At 38.7% G+C, this 21,990-nt stretch overlaps 1 protein-coding gene across 1 annotated transcript in view; it reads right to left on the bottom strand.

The window, feature by feature from the left end:
* hlfa (HLF transcription factor, PAR bZIP family member a) overlaps positions 1-20,979 on the bottom strand; it is a 63,038-nt gene extending 42,059 nt beyond the window's left edge. The window contains exons 1-2 of the mRNA XM_022682919.2: positions 20,674-20,979; positions 18,664-19,005 (exon numbers count right to left, since the gene is read on the bottom strand). Of these exons, the coding sequence (XP_022538640.1) occupies positions 18,664-19,005; positions 20,674-20,782 (451 nt within the window). The 5' untranslated portion in view covers positions 20,783-20,979. The remainder of the gene's footprint in view (positions 1-18,663; positions 19,006-20,673) is intronic.
* Between the last annotated feature and the right edge of the window lie 1,011 nt (positions 20,980-21,990).

Raw genomic sequence — 21,990 nt, 5'->3', positions numbered from 1 at the left:
GGGTTTATTTTCGTTTGTTATTTTTGTAATAATAATAGAAATTACATAATTTGTTTTCTTTTGTACATTTTTTAAGGGGGAGTAAAAAAGTAAGTCAATAGTTACTTTTACTGGTAACTACTTACTTTTATAGTGGAGTAACTTTGTTAGTAACTCAGTTACTTTTTTGGAGAAGTAGTAGAACTAGTAACTATAACTAATTACTTTTTCAAAGTAACGTGCCCAACACTGGCTGACAATGAGCAAGTTTCCCGACGCACAAGGGGCAGGCTTATTCTATTTGCGTGAATAACATGAAATGTTTAAAATTAATACAGACATGTAGAAAAAAAACAAAGACTAGCTGTAACCTAGATATAAATAATAATATCCTAATAATAATAGAATAATAATAAATAATAGAATAATATGCCAAGTAGGCATATTTGTAGCAGTAGGGTATTTTATTTTCATCCCTGACTCTAATTCATTTAAGTTATATACCTGATTTGATCTTTTTCCTTACAATCCCTGCTAAAGTTTTAGGTGAAGGAGACCTAAAGAAGGTCAGTGCATGTTTCTGGAAAAACAAAAAAGTGGGAGTGGCATCGCGATGGTTACCATCCATCGCGATGGTGGGTCATAAATGAGGATGGACGATGATATCGTCCATCAGCACAACCCTAGTACACACACTGCACCCAACACTGCATACTACACACTTACTGCACCCAACACACAGCAGTGCATACTACACACTTACTGCACTCAGCTGCAGTGCAAACTACACACACACACTTGCTGCATTCAACACAAAGAACTGTGTATTACACACACTTACTGCACTCATCACACTAAAATGCGTGCTACACACATTTACTGCACCAAACACACAGCAGTGCATACTACACATACTTGCTGCATTCAATACTCATCAGTTCATACTACACACACATTTACCGCACACAACACTCAGCAGTGCATACTACACACACTTACTGCATTCAATACTCATCAACTGTACGTACTATACCCTTACTCCATTTAACACACAGCAATGTATACTACACACGCTTACTGCACTCACATTAGCAGTGCATACTACACACACTTACTGTCATAACACACTCACTTACTGACATAAACTGTCCGATCCCGACCCATAAACTGTCATTATGAGCCCGAGCTCCACCCGCCACTATAAACTGTCATTATGAGCCCGAGCTCGACCCAAACCATAAACTGTCATTATAAGCCCGAGCCCGTCCCGACCCATAAACTGTCATTATAAGCCCGAGCCCGACCCATAAACTGTCATTATGAGCCCGAGCTCGACCCAAACCATAAACTGTCATTATAAGCCCGAGCCCGTCCCGACCCATAAACTGTCATTATAAGCCCGAGCCCGACCCATAAACTGTCATTATGAGCCCGAGCCCGACCCAAAAACTGTAATTATGAGCCCGAGCTCGACCCGACCCATAAACTGTCATTATGAGCCTGAGTCCGAGCCTGACCCGACCCATAAACTATCATTATGAGCCCGACCCGACCCATAAACTGTCATTATGAGCCCGAGCCCGACCCATAAACTGTCATTATGAGCCCGACCCGACGCATAAACTGTCATTATGAGCCCGAGCCCGACCCATAAACTGTCATTATGAGCCTGAGCCCGAGCCCGACCCGATCCATAAACTGTCATTATGAGCCCGAGCCCGACCCATAAACTGTCATTATGAGCCCGAGCCCGACCCATAAACTGTCATTATAAGCCCGACCCGACGCATAAACTGTCATTATGAGCCCGAGCCCGACCCATAAACTGTCATTATGAGCCCGTCCCGACCCATAAACTGTCATTATGAGTCCGACCCAACCCATCCACTGTCAATATGAGTCCGACCCAACCCATCCACTGTCATTATGAGTCCGACCCAACCCATAAACTGTCATTATGAGTCCGACCCAACCCATCCACTGTCATTATGAGCCCGAGCTCCACCCGCCACTATAAACTGTCATTATGAGCCCGAGCTCCACCCGCCACTATAAACTGTCATTATGAGCCCGAGCCCGACCCATAAACTGTCATTATGAGCCCGTCCCGACCCATAAACTGTCATTATGAGTCCGACCCAACCCATCCACTGTCAATATGAGTCCGACCCAACCCATCCACTGTCATTATGAGTCCGACCCAACCCATAAACTGTCATTATGAGTCCGACCCAACCCATCCACTGTCATTATGAGCCCGAGCTCCACCCGCCACTATAAACTGTCATTATGAGCCCGAGCTCCACCCGCCACTATAAACTGTCATTATGAGCCCGAGCTCGACCCAAACCATAAACTGTCATTATAAGCCCGAGCCCGTCCCGACCCATAAACTGTCATTATAAGCCCGTCCCGACCCATAAACTGTCATTATAAGCCCGAGCCCGTCCCGACCCATAAACTGTCATTATAAGCCCGAGCCCGTCCCGACCCATATACTGTCCTTATGAGCCTGAGCCCGAGCCCGACCCGACCCATAAACTGTCATTATAAGCCCGAGCCCGACCCGACCCATAAACTGTCATTATAAGCCCGAGCCCGACCCGACCCATAAACTGTCATTATAAGCCCGAGCCCATCCCGACCCATAAACTGTCATTATGAGCCCGACCCGACCCATAAACTGTCATTATAAGCCCGAGCCCGTCCCGACCCACCAATTGTCATTATAAGCCCGAGCCCGTCCCGACCCATAAACTGTCATTATAAGCCCGACCCGACCCATAAACTGTCATTATAAGCCCGACCCAACCCGTAAACTGTCATTATAAGCCCGAGCCTGACCCGTAAACTGTCATTATGAGCCCGAGCCCGACCCATAAACTGTCATTGTAAGCCCGACCCGACCCGTAAACTGTCATTATAAGCCCGAGCCCGACCCAACAACTGTCATTATGAGCCCGAGCCCGACCCATAAACTGTCATTATAAGCCCGAGCCCGTGCCGACCCGTAAACTGTCATTATAAGCCCGAGCCCGACCCGACCCATAAACTGTAATTATGAGCCCGAGCTCGAGCCAACCTATAAACTGGCAGTTTTGGGGCTGTTTAAATGAGCGAAATCAATTCAGAATGATGGTAATTAACACTCCAACACTGAAGGAGCGTTGACCAATTATTTAATATAAATGTGTAAGAACAGCTAAACACAGAGCTGCAAGTCAAAAGTGCTTACTTTTAGTTAATTATTAATTCTTCAGAGTTTTATCAGAGATTTATCAGTTCATCCTCCTGCGCAGAGTGTTCTGGTTTATGAGCTGCTCACACTTATATCTGTGTGGAGTTTATTCCACATACTGTATCTCCTGTTTTACTACAGAACACGTGCTTTTATCTCCCTCGCGCTCATATATATATATATATATATATATATATATATATATATATATACACACACACACACTTACTGCACTCAACACTCAGCAGTGTATACTACACGCACTTACTGCACTCAACACTCAGCAGTGTATACTAAACACACTTACTGCACTCAACACTCAGCAGTTACTACACACACTTACTGCACTCAACACTCAGCAGTGTATACTACACGCACTTACTGCACTCAACACTCAGCAGTGTATACTAAACACACTTACTGCACTCAACACTCAGCAGTGTATACTATACGCACTTACTGCACTCAACACTCAGCAGTGTATACTACACACACTTACTGCACTCAACACTCAGCAGTGTATACTACACACACTTACTGCACTCAACACTCAGCAGTGTATACTACACACACTTACTGCACTCAACTCTCAGCAGTGTATACTACACACACTTACTGCACTCAACACTCAGCAGTGCATACTATACACACTTACTGCACTCAACACTCAGCAGTGTTTAATATACGCACTTACTGCACTCAACACTCAGCAGTGTATACTATACACACTTACTGCACTCAACACTCAGCAGTGTATACTATACGCACTTACTGCACTCAACACTCAGCAGTGTATACTATACACACTTACTGCACTCAACACTCAGAAGTGTATACTATAAACCACTTACTGCACTCAACACTCAGCAGTGTATACTATACACACTTACTGCACTCAACACTCAGCAGTGTATACTATACACACTTACTGCACTCAACACTCAGCAGTGTATACTACACACACTTACTGCACTCAACACTCAGCAGTGTATACTACACACACTTACTGCACTCAACACTCAGCAGTGTATGCTATAAACCACTTACTGCACTCAACACACAGCAGTGTTTACTATACACACTTACTGCACTCAACACTCAGCAGTGTATACTATACACACTTACTGCACTCAACACTCAGCAGTGTATACTATACACACTTACTGCGCTCAACACTCAGCAGTGTTTACTATACACACTTACTGCACTCAACACTCAGCAGTGTATACTATACACACTTACTGCACTCAACACTCAGCAGTGTATACTATACACATTTACTGTATAGAACACTCAGCAGTGCATACTATACACATTTACTGTATAGAACACTCAGCAGTGCGTACTACACACTTACTGCACCCAACACGCAATAGTGCGTACTACACACTACAATGACGATGCTTAATAGTGAGTAAGTGTTAAAGGTGTTTAAATAGTAATTGGGATACTCTCAATCACGTATACGTCACTACTTTCTGTTTCTAAAGGCTTTTAATCCCAGCATTACCGTATTTTAGGGTGTAGTGTTTCTCCCTCTGTTTGGTCTGGTTTCACACAGGCATAAACCAAAACGCACCAAAATGCATTATTCAAATATAAATATGCAAAAAAGTACATATAGCGAGAAGATTCTGTGTTCCAGCTCATATATCTGTGCTTCAACACTAAACACTGAAACGCTGTGCTTTCAAACAAAGTGTTTCTAAGTGCTAATGTAAACATAGTAAACTGAGTCAAGCAGCAGCGCAGACTGCGCGTGCATGGACACAGAGTTTATTCATAGCTGTGGTGATTAGCGTTATCTGACTAATATTTGGGAGTGGGCCGAGACCACCTCCTCTAGCTGATCTCGGTCCGGTACTTTTGATCCGCACCCGAGGGCGATTACTGTTTTCAAACCTGCTCAATCGAACCGCACTGAAGTTACAAACAAACCAGAGTTCGTTTTAGCTGGACCAAATAGTGCTGGTGTGAAAACGCCTCTAGGCACACTTAGTGCTGGGCGATAAAACAATATCGATATGTATCGCAATATGCTTTTTCCTCGATAACTACGATAAGCTGAGGCGATAGGATTCGATATTCTATTTCCCATTTAAGTAGCACTGCGAACAGACGCAGCACGCAATCTGGCAGCACGTTGAACTGCCTGCTCAGCCAAGTACCACTCGCCACACGCCTGGATATTTTACTAAATACAGAAGATTCTATAATCTGTGTAGCTGTATTTAAATGGAGCTAAACATTGCTGTTACTGAACTGGATGAGTTTTAAATACACTTATTAAGTAATGTAAGTCTAGTCTACTGAAAGCTGAAAGACTGAAAGTCTACTGTTAGTATAAATCTGTACTGCAGTAGAAGTGTATCATTTCAGAAACTTGACTTTATTTGTCCCACCTCCATTACAGGTCACTTGCTTTAAAATATTTAAATGTAGCATAATTTAAAAGCAACAAAACTTAAAGGCTATTATTTTAATAAACATTAGCTGTAAATAATCTCAAAATAACAACAAATAAATTAAAAAAATAGAAAAACGGGGGGTGTCACGTGACCGCGACGAAGATGGCAGCTTAGAGAGGGAGCTCCGTAGAACCGTGCACAATTTCAACGAAAAAACTCCAGACAAACGTCGCTATTTGTTCGAGTCTGAGCATGTCAAACCCCTCTGCGACCAAGCAGTGTGATATTTTTACACGAGCACGCAAAAACACGCCAAAACCGACTTCAACGAGTCCTCCAGCTAATAAGGCTGCTAGCATTAGCAACGACAACATGGCTAACATAGCCGAAGTTTTAAACGAGCTGAAAGCGCTTCGTGCGGACTTCGGGACGAAGCTGGATAATATGACCAGTCACTTGACCGATATGACAGCCTCGCTGACATCACTGGAGAGCAAGGTAACAGAAATGAGAGGAGATGTTTCTGCTAACACAGCCCGCATTGATGAAGCAGAACGCCGTGTCAGCGATGTGGAAGATGTACTGGAAAACACTAGCGCTACATTGAACTCGGCAATTAAGCGAATCGCCTTTCTCGAATCCAAAGCAGACGACCTGGAAAATCGGGGTAGGAGAAAGAATCTCCGTGTGCTTGGGGTGAGAGAGGGAGCTGAAGGTAAACAGCCATTGTTCGACTTCATGAACAACATGCTACCGCGATGGCTGGGGTTGAGTTCTGAAACAGCTTTCACCTTGGAGCGTGTGCACCGCACACTCGCATCTGCAAAACCCAACCAAAACAGAGCGATTTTGGTTCGCTTTCTAAAGTTCCAGGAGAAGGAGTTCGTTTACAGAGAAGCACGGCGCAAGGACATTACTCACGAAGGGGCAAAGATCACGGTGGTGCAGGATCTCTCAGCGGAGACAGTTCGAGTTCGCCGAAGCTTTAACGCTATTACTAAGCAATTTGTTGACATCAAGGCCTTCCGCGGATTTCAACACAGTCCCTGCAAACTCAGAGTCCTGCATAATGGCAAGATACACCTCTTCTCAACACCGCAAGAAGCGGAGGAATTCTATGGGAAGATTTCCCAGCCCAAGTGAATACTATAGAAACGTTTGAACGTTTAAAAACTGAACACTGCATAATGGTAAAAGGCAAGCTACATCTCTCTGAACAAACCTTACAGGCCTGAGGTGATTTTTTTTTTTTTTTTTTTTTTCTCTTCCCTTAAATAAATGGTTGAGTTTGGTATGACTTAATAAGTTGTATAGTTCGCGAATGAGATATGTTCAAAAAAGGAGTATCTTATAAAACAAAGTGCACGGTTTAGGAGAACAAATTGTTTATTTGAAGGTATGGGTCGGGTTTTGTTGACTAGTTGCTCCCCAAGTGTTGTGGATCAACGTCCCCTGTATTTTTTTCGACCTGAGGGAGGGAGGGAGGAGAGTGGGTTGGATACACGTCAGTGGGGGGGGGGGAGAAGGGGTGGGGGGAGAGGGGGGTTGTTCGTTCAGTGTGTCAGTGTGTGTTCAGGCATGTGCACCGTTTTTTTTTTTTTTTTTTTTTTTTTTTATTGCTTTAATTGCTTCAAAATTTATGTTCTGACAACTGATAACAAACTATGGATGTAACAGAACAAAGTAAATTTAGAATTGAAATTACCAGCTGGAATGTTAGAGGGATAAGAAAGTTTGCCAAACTTAAACAAGTAATGAATAGGATAAAATATCTTAACTCTAGAATAGTTTTCTTACAAGAAACTCACTTAACCGACTTAGACATGTATCGTTTGAACAAAAAGTGGCCAGGACAAGTTTATTGTGCCTCATATAAAACGCATGCCAGGGGGGTCGCTATACTCATACACAACTCAATATCATTTCAGGTCAAAAAAACCATACAGGACCCATATGGAAGATATATTATTGTACAAGGCGAAATACAGAATCAAAAACTAAATCTTATAAATGTTTATGGCCCCAACGAGGACAACCCATCCTTTTTCAAAAATCTATTTCTTACAGTATCTGCTTTAGAAGGGTTAAATATTATAGGGGGGGATTTCAACTGCACCTTAAATCCATTGTTAGACAGATCCACCCACACTGACATGGCCCATGTACAAACTAGGAAAATGCTTACTAATCATATGAAGGATCTAAGATTAATCGATATATGGAGGACACAGAACCCTAATGACAGAGAATATTCTTGCTACTCAAGTACATATAAAACGCATTCCCGTATCGATTATTTTTTAATTTCAATGGAACTACAGAAAAAAGTAAAAAAATGTTGGTATAATAGTATAGTAATCAGTGACCACGCAGCCGTATCAATGGAAATTCAATTAGGAAGACTGGAACGTTGTTCAAGATGGAGACTACAAACATACTTATTACAAGATCCAGTCTTTGTTAAATTTATAGAAAATTGCATTAATACATATTTTGACATGAACAGAGATGAAACTACAGCTAGCATAAGATGGGAAGCGTTTAAGGCCTACATAAGGGGAGAAATGATTAGTTATAAAAAGTCAACAACAAAGCAAAATAATTTGGAGCTGCAAACATTGGAACACAAAATTAGAGAACTTGAAAAGGAAATCTATGAGGATGAGGACACAGGAACATTACAGAATCTATTAGTTTTGAGAGCGGAATATGATAAATTGACATCTGATAAGGTAGCTAAAAGTTTAATGTGGACTAAACAAACCTATTATGACCAAGGGGAAAAACCAGGTAAACTACTAGCATGGAGGGTTAAAAAAATACAAGCTGAGAGAACAATCTTAAGCACAAAGCTGGCATCTGGCAACTTAACGACGGACCCGCAGGAGATTAATGATAACTTTAGAGACTTTTATAAACTATTATACGAGTCAGAACATACAGGAAATAGGGAGGACCAGACAAAATTTCTTAACCAGTTACAATTTCAGAAGATAACAGAGGATGAAATGATAAAATTAGATAGCTCATTAACAGTAAAGGATCTCTCTAATGCTATAGGTGATATGAAAAGCGGTAAAGCACCAGGACCAGATGGCTTACCAATAGAGTTTTACAAGACATTTGGTAAAAAGCTTGTAAAACCACTTCTGGATATGTTTGAAGAATCGCTGGATAAAGGAATGCTTCCAGACTCACTCAGATTAGCTTTAATAACCCTAATATTAAAACCAAATAAGCCCCCGGATGAATGTGCCTCTTACAGACCAGTTAGTTTAATGGGATGTGATACAAAAATATTATGTAAAGCCCTTTCAAGGAGATTGGATGAATATCTGCCTAACCTGGTTAGGGACGATCAACAAGGTTTCATACAGAAAAGACAAGGATACCACAACATTAGAAGGGTCCTAAATATACTTTATGAGAAACACAATGCTTCAGATACAGCAATACTATCAGTAGATGCTAGCCAAGCATTTGATAGAATAGAATGGAACTACTTGTTTGATGTGCTTCCTAGATTTGGTCTAGGTAACAACTTCCTTAAATGGATTAAATTGCTATATACAAACCCAATGGTTGTAGTATTAACTAATAATACCATTTCAAAACCCTTAATCTAAAGAGGTCTACTAGACAGGGCTGCCCACTATCACCGCTATTATTTACATTAGCAATTGAACCCTTGGCTATAGCTGTACGAATGCACACAGAAATACAGGGTATTACAATTGGTGTCACAGAACACTGCATTTCTTTATTCGCCGATGATATAATTTTCTTCTTGTCAAAATTAAAAACAAGTATCCCCAATCTGATAACATTAATAGAGAAATTTGGAAGATTTTCTGGATATAAAATTAATAATTCTAAATCAGTGCTAATGTTCCTCAACAAAAAAGAAAGATATAATCCCATGATAAATACCCCATTTGCTACAACTATAGAGGGTTTCAGATATTTGGGGGTGAAGATAACTCCAGAAATAAGTGAAATAATCCCATCCAATTATAACCCCCTGCTAGAGAAAGTTACTGACACATTAAATCGCTGGTCTGTTTTACCCATATCTATGATTGGCCGAATAAACCTGATAAAAATGAGTATATTACCTAAATTTTTATTCTATTTCCAGACACTTCCACTGCCGTTACCAAGGTCCTTTTTCGATACACTCAATAAAATAATAAGCCATTTCATTTGGAATAACAGGAAAGCCAGACTTCGCCTTAAGCTGTTATATTTGCCTTATGAGAGGGGAGGCCTTCAATTACCCAACTTCGAATGGTATTATATGGCTGCCCAACTAAGTGCGGCATCGTGTTATTTCAGCGAGATAACACCCCCTGCCTGGATGGATATAGAACAGCAGTCCATTCCTGATCTGCCATTGTGTTCATATTTATACTCGAGTAATATCAAGACATTGAAAAGATGCACAAAAAATCCAGCTTTAATCTGGCATGCCACACATGAACACATGGGAGATGAACCTACATTATCTCAATTCACTCCTATTTGGGGTAATGAACAGTTTACACCCGGTAGAAAAGACGGAGGTTTTAGGCTATGGAAAATAAAAGGAATTAAAAGAATAATGGATCTTTATGAGGAGGGAACTTTACTATCCTTTAACCAGTTGTGTCAAAGATATGACATTCCTAAGAAACATTTTTTTAAATATCTACAGTTGAAAAGCTACATGTCCTCAAAATATAAACAAATAATGTGCTTACCGCCTTTATCAGAACTTGAGAAAGTAACACTTCAAAATTTAGAAGATAAGGGACATGTATCTAAATATTATACCATTTTAGTTGCACATAGCAAAGAATCAGTATTGGACAAATTGAATGCATGGAGAACAGACACTAGAGATAACATTGACGAAATAGATTGGAGAGAGGCCTGTTTAAAAGCACAAAAACTGACTATAAATACAAGGTTTCAATTACTTCAATACAAATGGTTAATGAGAATGTATATAACACCTGTTAAACTCCACCACATGTCTGCTAACGTCCCAGATATCTGTACTAAGTGTATGACTGAAAAAGGAGACCTTCTTCATTGCTTATGGGCATGTACAAAAATTTATAGCTTTTGGAGGGATGTTATAAACTGTTTGTCAGAGATGTTCAATGCTATAGTCCCTTTAAATGCCAAATTGTGCCTGTTAGGGATATATCCGGAGAACTTTTTGCGAAAAGTGAAACAATACCCAGTCCTGGACTTCGGGCTTCTCCAAGCCAGGAGGACGATTGCATTATGCTGGAGGAGCATGGAAGGTCCTACATTGAAACTGTGGATAAGAGAACTCTCAAATTCTATTGGACTAGAAAGATTAACATATATTGTAAGGGGCAAACGAAAAGAGTTTATCAATCTCTGGGAACCATATATGATGATGATGACAAATGTCGATACAAATTGTAAGTAATAACAATTTGTGAACTATTCATTTATCTACTTTTTCTGTATTAAGGTTTTTTTTTTTTTTTTTTTTTTTTTGTTTATTGTATCGTTAATTATTTAGTTATTTTATTTTATTTATGTATTTTAATTCTTTATAAACATTGAGGGACGGTGCTTTGTGCCTGATGGGGGAAAAAAAAAAACTAAACTACAATAAAGATACTTTGATAAAAAAAAAAAATAGAAAAACAGTAAAACATATCTAATACATACTTTTTATATGACTAAAAGTTATTAGACTAAAACTAGACTAAAATGTTTGTTTTCATCGACTAAAACTTGATTAAAACTAATTATATCCAATAGACTAAAATGTAACTAAAACTATTATACATTTTAGTCAAAAGACTAAGACTAAAACTAAATCAAAATCACCTGTCAAAATGAACACTCTGATATACTCTTGTATTTTGCTTTATGTAGTTGCCAGCATTCAGGGAGGGGAAAATTAAATATAATTGTATTAATTGCTATTGCAATTTGATTAAAAGAGAAAAATAATGTAAAGGGTCTGAATACCTATTTGTCCGCTTGTACTTGTTTTAAGGGCCATACATGTGGGAGGGGTCCGGACCTGTGTGGATGTATAACGACTTTTTAAAATTAATTTAAAAGCTGTTTGACCAACTTGTACCCACCTGGCAAGATGTGAACATCCTAGTGTCTGTCCACAAGACTCTGAGCCTGCTAGTGATTTTGGCCATAACTCCCTTATTCTGTCACTTATGAGTAAAAAGAAAAAAAAAAGGCAACAAGCGCTGTATGTTAATCTACACAAATTTATCTTTTGAAAACTGTTTGGGTAAGTTAAGCAGTAAGCTTAGATTTCCAATATTTTCAACAGCAGAAGATAGCAGCAGTAGCTAGAAGCTGTGCTAGCGATGGTTAGCAGTGCTTAGCACTAGTAGCTACGTTTAGCTGCTAATGGTAATACTGCTCCAGCCTTAGTGCTGGAGAAAAACTTCACTAAAACTCCTTATACTCTCTAGCAGAGTGGCTTTACTGCTCCTTAAAACCTGACTGGTAGAATTCATACATAATGCGCACCGGACTATAATGTTGATTTTTTAAAAATAAAAGGACTTTTAATTTTCTGTCTCCATACAAATCTCGCACATTGTTCATGAATTATAATAAAATATGAAAACATACTTTTATTTTTGAATGTTGTTAGTTTTAAGAGTAGCAGGGATACATTTAAAATACAGAAATTCTGGAAAATGCAGGGAAAAGTGGACAGTACAAGGAATGAGAAACATTGATATAAAAGTTGCTGGACTTAAAGTGTTGAAGTTAGTAGCACATTGCAGTTTGAAAGTGAAGGTGAAAAGTAGTCTTTACTAGTTTGTAGGGAAGAGACAACAAGCCTATGCCTTATCTTTCACATGCGTGTTCTGTCTTTCCAGTGCTTTCACTGAGATTTAGGTGAGAGGGTAATTGTAACCAATCAAACCAATTTTAACCAATTCATAAAATACCAACTAGGTAAAAGCACACATTTCATAACGTATGATTTAACATTTTGTGTCATAACTAGTTATACAAAATCTTAAACACATTTACTGCACTTAACATGCTGAAATGTGTACTATACACACTAAATGCATTCAACACACAGCAGTGCGGGCTGCACACAGTTACGGTATTCATCTCACAGCAGTGCGTACTACACACATTTACTGTATGTAACACTCAGCAGTGCATACTACACACACTTACTCCATTCAACAAGCAGCAGAGTGTATTACACACATTTACTTAGAGAGTAATTTTAACCAATCTAACTAGGGGTGTGTTTAAAAAATCGATTATTCGATTTAAATCGATCTTCATTCAAATGATCTGATATCGATTCATATAAACCCTAATCGATCTTTAGAATTCTCATGGGACCATCCTCTCGAGAACCACCCTTTGGCTTGGGTGAGCTGAGCTGGAGCATGAGTGACGAAGCTCAGGAGTTCGGGAAGTTTCTGTAAATGTAAGTAATTTTTTTTTTCTGTATTTTCATTCAGTGCTGCCTGTGTTTATCAAACTAGTACATGTAACACTGTTGTTTTCCAGTGTTGTTTTTGCCTGTACCTTATTTAAAGTAAGACCTGACCAACTGAATTCACCGTTAGCTTGGTTTTGGGTGACCAGATTTGGGTTTCTGAAAAGGAGGACTTTTTTTTTTGGGGGGGGGGGGGGGAGTGTGTAGAAGATGTCGGTTTTATTAAATTCATGTCTATTGTGTATTTTCTGAATTTCTCTGATATAACAGCTCAATTCTATTTTTTCAGGTTAAAGGTGCTTCCTCCTTTAAACAGCTATAACATGTATTTGTATCAGTCTACAAACAGTGCTGCTTTATGAATTCATGCAACACAACTATGTCTTAACAGCATTTGACTCTGTTTTTATACTGTTATTCAGTGTGGGCAGACCTTTTGATAATATTACTTTTATATTTTTTACACTTAATTTTTAAGTTAACTGATCATTTATCTGATCATAATATGTTATTTCACTTGTTTTAGTGCTTTTTAAAACATGCTGATCCACAGCATAGAGGCTACAAAACTCAAACTATGCAGCCTTTCAACACACCTTTAACCTAAATATCTAAAATAAAATGATGTAGCCCAAAATACACACTTGCTCTTCATCCAGCACTTCTTAGTCTAAACCGTTTGCTATTTTATCAGCCATTGCTCATCATTCTCATGTAATAGAGTTAACGTTACCGCCATCACCTCAAAGTCCCTGTGTAATCCTAACGTTACTAACGTTACTACCTGCTTATGTGCTACACATTCCTGCTCAGTCTGTCCCTCAGTTTCTCCGTCACAAGCCTGCTTTCCCGGTCTGCTGCTGCTGTCTTCACCTACGGAGGCGAACATGTCTGTCTTTACACATTTTGTAGCAGCTACAGTGAGTTTATTTGCACGTAATTTCTCTGCACAACTATTTTTGTTTCTCCATACTCCATAGCTTTTGCTTGTAAACACTCGGACGTACACTCGGACGTACACTGGCAAGCCCACGCTTTCTTCTTCACACACACAATGCAAAGTAAATTTGAGGAGAAGGGCGTGACTAATTTGCGATACACAGAAACCTGGAATGGAACGGCGTGGCAATTCTAATCACAATGCAGCGTCAGCGTCAGGCAGCCAAACTTTTATTTGCAAATAATACATTTATTAAGCATGTTATGTTCAAAGCCTCGTTAATGTTTTGGAAGCACATTATGTTTTACCCACACATAAACATTTGAGTAAAGAGGTCATTCCAGACCTGTACAGAGATGTAAAGCATGGTGCCGCAATTTACTAAGCTACATTAAATGATATAAATGTAATATAAATACTAATATTTTAATAATGGAAGTTTAAGTGTTTCCTGTATAATTACATACATTTCATATTCAACTTAAATTTTATTGTAACTGAAATTTCCCTAAATAAAACGATTTTGAATTGAATCGGGACCTTGTGAATCGGAATCGAATCGAACTGGGAAATCAGTGACAAAACCCACCCCTAAATCTAACCAAATTTAACCAATTCATAAAATACCAACTAGGTAAAAGCACAAATTTCATAACATGTATTTTAACATTTTGTGTCAGAACTAGTTATACAGAATCTTAAACATTTCATTAAAGCGTTTGTCTAGTTAAGATTTTTGTAGAAATATTTCTATACATATTTTAAAAAAGCAAGTTTTATTTTCAGCATTAACCCAGTGCACCTACGTTCTGTAAACAAGATCAGATGAAAAAACTAACATTCACAGTGTGTGTGTGTGTGTGAGGCCACTGAGCTGTCCCGTGCTTGGGCTTCTGGAATGTTCAGTGAAGCATGGAGCTGCATAGGTCTATAAGAAACCCGCACACACAGGTGGCACTTCTCTTCTCCCAGACAGTATAAAAAAATAATTAAAACAACAAAGTCCCCCAAAATGATCATTTTTTTCTCACTGGTGAGCAGGCAATCTGTTGGAAACATGTGTGTAGTCAGGTTCAAGCTGCATCCATCCAATTATAATTACACAGGCCTTAATCCTATTTTGTAATACTGCAGGATTTCAGCATAAAATCTATGCCATCTGTTTTCACAAAAGTTCACCTACAGTAAACCAGCCTACCACTGTGTCAGAACAACAGCGATCATGTACATCATTATTTTATTTTGTTTTTCCAGTTCTCCACACTCACCCGAATTTCCTCACATTTTTTACCTGCTACATATGTGTAATAAGACATTTATATATGCCTGTATTCTCACATTTACATGCTGCACATTTATTTTCGGTCAAAATTCTAGGATTTTTTTTTATTAAATACATTTCACAAAACAGTTTGCAAAAGTGTTAGAGTTTAAAGGGTACATGTATTTTTTTTATGAACCATTGCGGTGTGAAGGTCATGGTATGAACTGTGCTGTCATAAAGTTACTTAAGATGGCAGGTATACCCATCTACTGCCAATTTATTAAATTGTAACACTTCTGTCACCCTGCGTTCACACTGGAAAGCGACAATGCAACCATTCATTTCCTATGGCAGGGAGCGATTTGTCGCCTCAACACGCAAAAGGCGACAAGCGACAAAGAGCTGAAATTTTCTCAACTTTATGCAAATGAATTATGATGCAGTGAAGTGACATTCTAACCCGATTGGCTTCTAGCTTTTTGTTAGACCTATCACAAACAAGGCGGTCCGAGGTCCTCAAGCTTCTGCTCTCTGAATTTCTATTTTTTTTCCTTCTGTTGAATGGGGTGGACCCACGTTGATCTGTGGGAACAGCTTTGTTTCCAGCGCTCGTAAATCACAGAAACAGCCAAGAGTCTAGCAAGCTCGGGAGTTATAGCTGGAGAATAAAATGGCCAAGCGATTCCTTTTTTGTGCCTTTTTTTTTGTCGGAGGCTGGACCATGATACACGTGCGCGTTGAGCTTGATAGCTCACAAGCGCCAAACGTGGGGCGACACAAGCGACTCGTCGCGTTCCAGTGTGAATGCAGGGTTATTGTGCAATTTTATTTTATATTAATTTTTTTATTTTACAATAGGAAACATACATGCCTTTAGGCTAGATATAGATATGTAAAAAAAATTACATTTTACAAAAGATTACATTTTACTACTTAATGCATACATGCTGTAATAATTTCCTCAGGAGAAATATATAAATGTACATAGAAAATTCTGTAAGAATACCTTGCCTCATTCTTTTTTCTACCCACTGTACCGAAATTGCACCGAACTGTGGGGTTTATACCTTGATGTGAACCAAAATGTGAATTTTGCGTACTGTTACACATAGAAAGTTTTAAATAAAGAGATTTCTTGTTTTTCATTTTTTCAATGTTTCTTAAAATAAAACTTGCCATCTGACATAAACAAACCCATTACATATAACTTCATGTTGCATAAATTCACAATGTATCTCTAGTCATTTTTAACCTATTTTATTTTTACATTTTAATGTCTTGAAATAGTTAACAGAATAAGACATTCTATAAAAAAGTTTATGACTCAATATCAATATTTATGGCACAATATCAAAATTATGGCTTTCGATATGACACCTACCTAAATACAGGTCCACAGCAAAAATCTAAAACATAAGAGATGAATGGAATAATAGAAGACTGAACTATGAATTCAAAATTTTAATAGTAAAAGAAAAAAAGAAAAAAATAACAATGTGATGTTTACTCCTCATTTCAAGTAAGAACATAAGTTTATGGAATTTATTTGATATTTAAAGTTGTAAGCTGTCTTCGAGGACAGCCCCGCCTAATCAGAAAATCTATGATTTTTTTTTTAAAATGCACTCCCTTGCACACCCATTTGGAATCAAAGTTTAAGAAAATTATTTTCTTGAACTTTGTTCTGTTATTGTTTTGATCACTGAAAATAAGGCATTTAATAGCTGGGAGACATCAAGTGCAAATTCAAATTAATGTTTTAAAACGTTGTGTACACTTCCATGCATTGATAAGGGTAATAAATGGGGAATTGTACATTTTAATGACAAAGTATTGAGATACTTTCTAAGTATTGGTCTTGTGCAACACTTGTGGGTGATATGAATATATAACAATATTTAATATAAAAACTTTACACTACGATATTTAACAACATTTTCACAATATTAAGACAGAAGAAGACAAATGCATCAGTAGAAGTGCATTTTAAACACTACTATCTAAATACTATGCCATAATTAGCAGTGACTTTTTGCTCCGATTTAGTAGAACTAATATGTACACGCAAATCTTACTGTAGGCAAGCCTATATGTTATTGATTTACCTATACAACAGCACTAATTCTGTTAATAATGTTAAAAAGCATCGATGCTATTCACATTATTCTTAGCAAATCATACTGTTCACCACCTTTGTTCAGATGTTCCAAGACAAGACATTTTGTGTGTGTGTATGTAAATGCAAAACAATGTAAACATTATATGGTAATTGTTTATTGTGTTGTGTCGCAAATTGTATTGCGAGTCATATCTACACTGTATTAAATATCAGTTCGTGCCACAGCCATGTCCTCCACACAGCTATCACTTCTCTCAATTTGGCTGATCACAATGCACACTGCTTAATCTATTCTGGCTGACATGTTCTGCAACTGACACTCTTATATCATTATCTCCTTCCTGTTACCCTGGAGATTCCTCATACACAGCAAACCTAGCAGATCACAAACCTTTTCCCTCAATATACTCAAATATACCCTGATGATCATGCTAAATAATAATAATAATAATAATAATAATAATAATAATAATGGTGAGAATTACTTGTGAGAATTGCAACAATGTCAAATCAAATCAAACAAAGTATATTTATTTAGCACTTACAACTGAAGTAGGACAGAAAATAAGACATTGAATATAAAAAACAGAACCTCCACTAAGCAACGGAGGCAAAGAAAGGCCTCAGAGCTGGAGGAGCAAGAAACACTGCGAGGAACAAGACTCACCTTATGCTATTATATGTACACATGTCAAGGCTAACATATTGGGGAGGATCCAACCTCCCTTTGGTCAGACAATGTATCTACATGCTAACAGTGAGAAACTACAAGGCTGTTGTAAGGGAGTACCTGGTGTTTTTATTAGAGCTGCATTGAGACATAAAAATAACAAAAATCACAAATGGGCAAAAAACGATCACGTCATTCTTTTTGGATTTATTGCACTGGCAGCATAAAACAGCTTGGCATGAAATGTGCTTATGACATGCTACGCAATGTTTCTAACAGTGTACATTTCTCAGATATAGAATTTCTGCAAAGCACCACAGGCATTTCTGCAGGACATGTTGCAAATCCAACCAAAATAATGTAAATCACACATAATAATTCCAGTCACCTTCCACTCTGTGATTCTCCGGTTTGTTTTATTTCTAATTATTGAATGTAACGCCTATTTTAAATAATAAAAATATATTGATGACTACTTAAATATGTATTAAAAAGTAACTACACTCTAAACTAAAGCTGAAATACGCTGCGCTGTAATAACAAAATATACTAGCACATATTTATGTGCATTTACCTGCTCTGCTGGGACTCTGTAGGCAGTTCTGTGTGACAACTCCTGGATGTACGGAGGTGGTTGCCCGGTTACTCAGGTCGACAACAGAGGGCGTAGGGGCAGGAGGGGGGTTCTGCTGTAGGGCCTGTTGGGCAGGCTGGCTCTGCTCACTCTGTGGATTGGCAGGAATGCCATTCTCTGAGAGGAACTCTTCCAGATCCATGTATTCCAGCTGAAAGTTGTCTCCATCGTAGGGCAGGGTCTTGTCCCATAAGGTGGGCCCCAGGAAGGCAGACTGGGGGGCACTGACACCGACGCCATCCTCCTCTAACTTCTTCTCTTTCTCCTTCTCTTTGCTGAAACCTAAAATGGTTCCAAATAAAGAGTTTCACTCTGTTAGTCCAAGACTTCCACATCCAATCTGATATTACATTTCTCTATAGCATATGCACTTAAAAGGAAACTTCTACATTTTTAAACTGATATATTCTTGAGTGGTTACGGAGTCATCTAGAGTGAGCTGACATTAAGTCATACATCACAGAAATGATCAGATCTCTGAACAATGGTGGAGAATGAAACCAGGTGTCAAAACTACAATATCAAAACCATTTTGTGTTTTATGTCATGTTGATAATGCCTAAGGAACATGGCATGTTCCAAGCATACTCACACAATCAAATTGCAATTAAATCAAAATAACTAGCAATGTTGATTGATAAGAAAAATGTATAAAATTAATAGAATTCTGTGATTAATCACAACTAATCACACTTTTTCGTCTTTAAGATTAAGCTTGTGATAATGGATATTTAAATGTGAATAAAATAATTAGTGTTAGAAACGCTTAGATATGTAATATCTATTATTGCATTAACTGCAACAAGATTCTGTAATTAATCATGGGTAAAATAATGATTTTGTTTTTTTTTAAATGAACCGTTTTTTTGGAAAGGGGCAGTAACAATGTCACGGTTGCAGCTGCAGGGAGGACGTCAGGTGGACATAAATGCAGGTAATATTTATTTATTTATTTATACAAACAAACAAAAACTAAACTCAAAACAAGATACATTAAGAGACAGGACTACTGGAATTGACATAACAGAAAACAAAGAAACAGCAAACTGACGGCGTCAAACACACACAAGACCATAAGACCACCGGCTCCAATACACACAAGGGAAATGTGAAACACCTGGGATCACTGATGAGGGGGTGGAGCTACAAATAGAAACAGGTGAGAGCACTAAAGACATGGGCGGAGACAAGGGGAGAGCCATGTGCTCTGAGCACACAAAGGAGGGGAAAACAAGAAGGCTGACAAAGGACAGGACAAGGACATGACAAATAATGGTGTAGTGTGGTTTATACCTGGCAGATGAGATCCTTTTTACTGTATTATAATATTTGAATAGTGTAATGTCATGAGTTACTGAGTTTAACTATGAGCTTTAACGAATGAAATAACTTCACCATAAATAAAAGGTAGTGTTAATCTACCTTCTGAACTCAACAGTAAGCTGTGTTGCTGTGTTATATCACTAAATAAATCTGCTAATATGTAACCAAGCTTTGTCATTTTTGTCACGTGATTAATTTGCGTGAAAAAATAATGCGTTCAATTTTTAAAATTAACTGCATGCGTTAACGCGTTAATGTTGACAGAGAACCTATTGATAACATCACAATTTTTTCAGCGCTTCAGATAAACTGCGCCCTCTATAGGGAACAGCATGTCATATCCACTAAACACCAGGGAACTTTTCTTTTTTTAGGAACATGTTGAACATTTGCACCACCAAAAAAAAAAACGATTTAAAAGTGAAGAATGAATTTCTGCATACATGACTGCAATTAAATCATTTAATCATCAGTCTTATTAAAGTCTGAAGCAGAAAAACAAGAATGTAGCTATTGCAGCAGTGTGGTATACTGCACCATTAAATAGAGCAGCTGCCAATCATCATATGAACAATGTGCACTATATTACTGCAGTGTAGGGTGAGGGAAAGGTCAGGGTGTGTTTACCTTCATCGTGGTGGAAGGGGAGCTTCATCGGGTTCTCCAGCAGGGATTTGAGCACTCCGTGAGTCGGAGGGAGGAAAGTTGAGTTTACAGGTCGAGACATTTTCTCCATTACTCCGCACTGAGATAACAGATCTGTCCAGGGAGGGAAGAGAACAGGCAGCGGAAGGATATGACCGAATGAAGGTACGGAGAGACAACAGCGACCGAAACCTTCTCGCGGGAAAGGCGCGGGTGACAGCGGCTCCTGCGCCTCGGCTCGTGCGCGCTCTTCTGCTTGAGCGGTCGTACCAAGCCAAAATGGAGCGTGCGGAGCCTGCTATCCTTGACGTCACGGGCGAGGGGCGTACCCTGTCTGGAGCTGTGGGCGTGGTCGTGAGTATTTAATGTTGAGTTAGAGAATTTCGTTTCACTTCGCCTCAAATGCTTTGTTTTTTGGTTTGTTTGCTGGGAGGCTGGCTCGTTTCATGACCAACTGGTCTTTTGCTAGATTTTTAGCAGGGACATTAGTTATAGATTATTAACGTATTATTTTTCTTCTTTTTGTTATACAAGTAGAAAAACTATGCATGCTGCACACAGTATTACAACATATAAAATATGAGGAAAATTAACCACAGAATGGCCAGGAAAACAACTAATAACCAAACAAATTAAATTAAATTAAATGTTGTGAAATGTATAATCAATTGTGTGATAAAATAAAAACATAATTGTAACATGTGTAAGACTGGTTTGTATCTGCTTTGAGACACAGTGTTGTTCTCTAGGAACAGCGATGTGGCTAAAAAACATAGCTCACCTTGTAAAGCTGTCTATGAAATGAGTTACTTTCAAACAATATTGTATTTTAGCTCTGTATTTATTTATTTTTTTGTGCACTGATGATTTATTTTCTCCCTTCCGCCTCACTGTAGATACTTTTAAACATAAAACCCATTTCTTGGAAAGCCACACCGCTCCCGTCTCCAAGGTAACAGAACCGCTAGCAGATGAAAGTCACCGATGTAGAATCTGGTTGGCTACTTACCAGGTGCTGACGTCGAGCCGGCCAATCCTAGCTGTCCGTGAAGCGACGGCAGTGAATCGGTGAGCCATCGCACTGGAACTCACTGCCGCTCGACTCTGACCTACTTACAACCAATCGCAGCGCTGCCAGCCGCTTTCCGTCAGGCACATTGAATGTCATGTGTACGGATCCAAACACACGAACACACACACACGCGCGCGCACTAACAATCAAACATTCACGCACACACACACTAATAAATACACTCACTGACACATTTACACAGTAACAAACGCACCCACACACACACA

This window comes from Astyanax mexicanus, chromosome 3 (assembly GCF_023375975.1).
Source record: "Astyanax mexicanus isolate ESR-SI-001 chromosome 3, AstMex3_surface, whole genome shotgun sequence".
Taxonomy (NCBI): domain Eukaryota; kingdom Metazoa; phylum Chordata; class Actinopteri; order Characiformes; family Acestrorhamphidae; genus Astyanax; species Astyanax mexicanus.
Note: the sequence above shows the minus strand (reverse complement) of the source record. Positions and strands in the feature narration are given on the sequence as shown.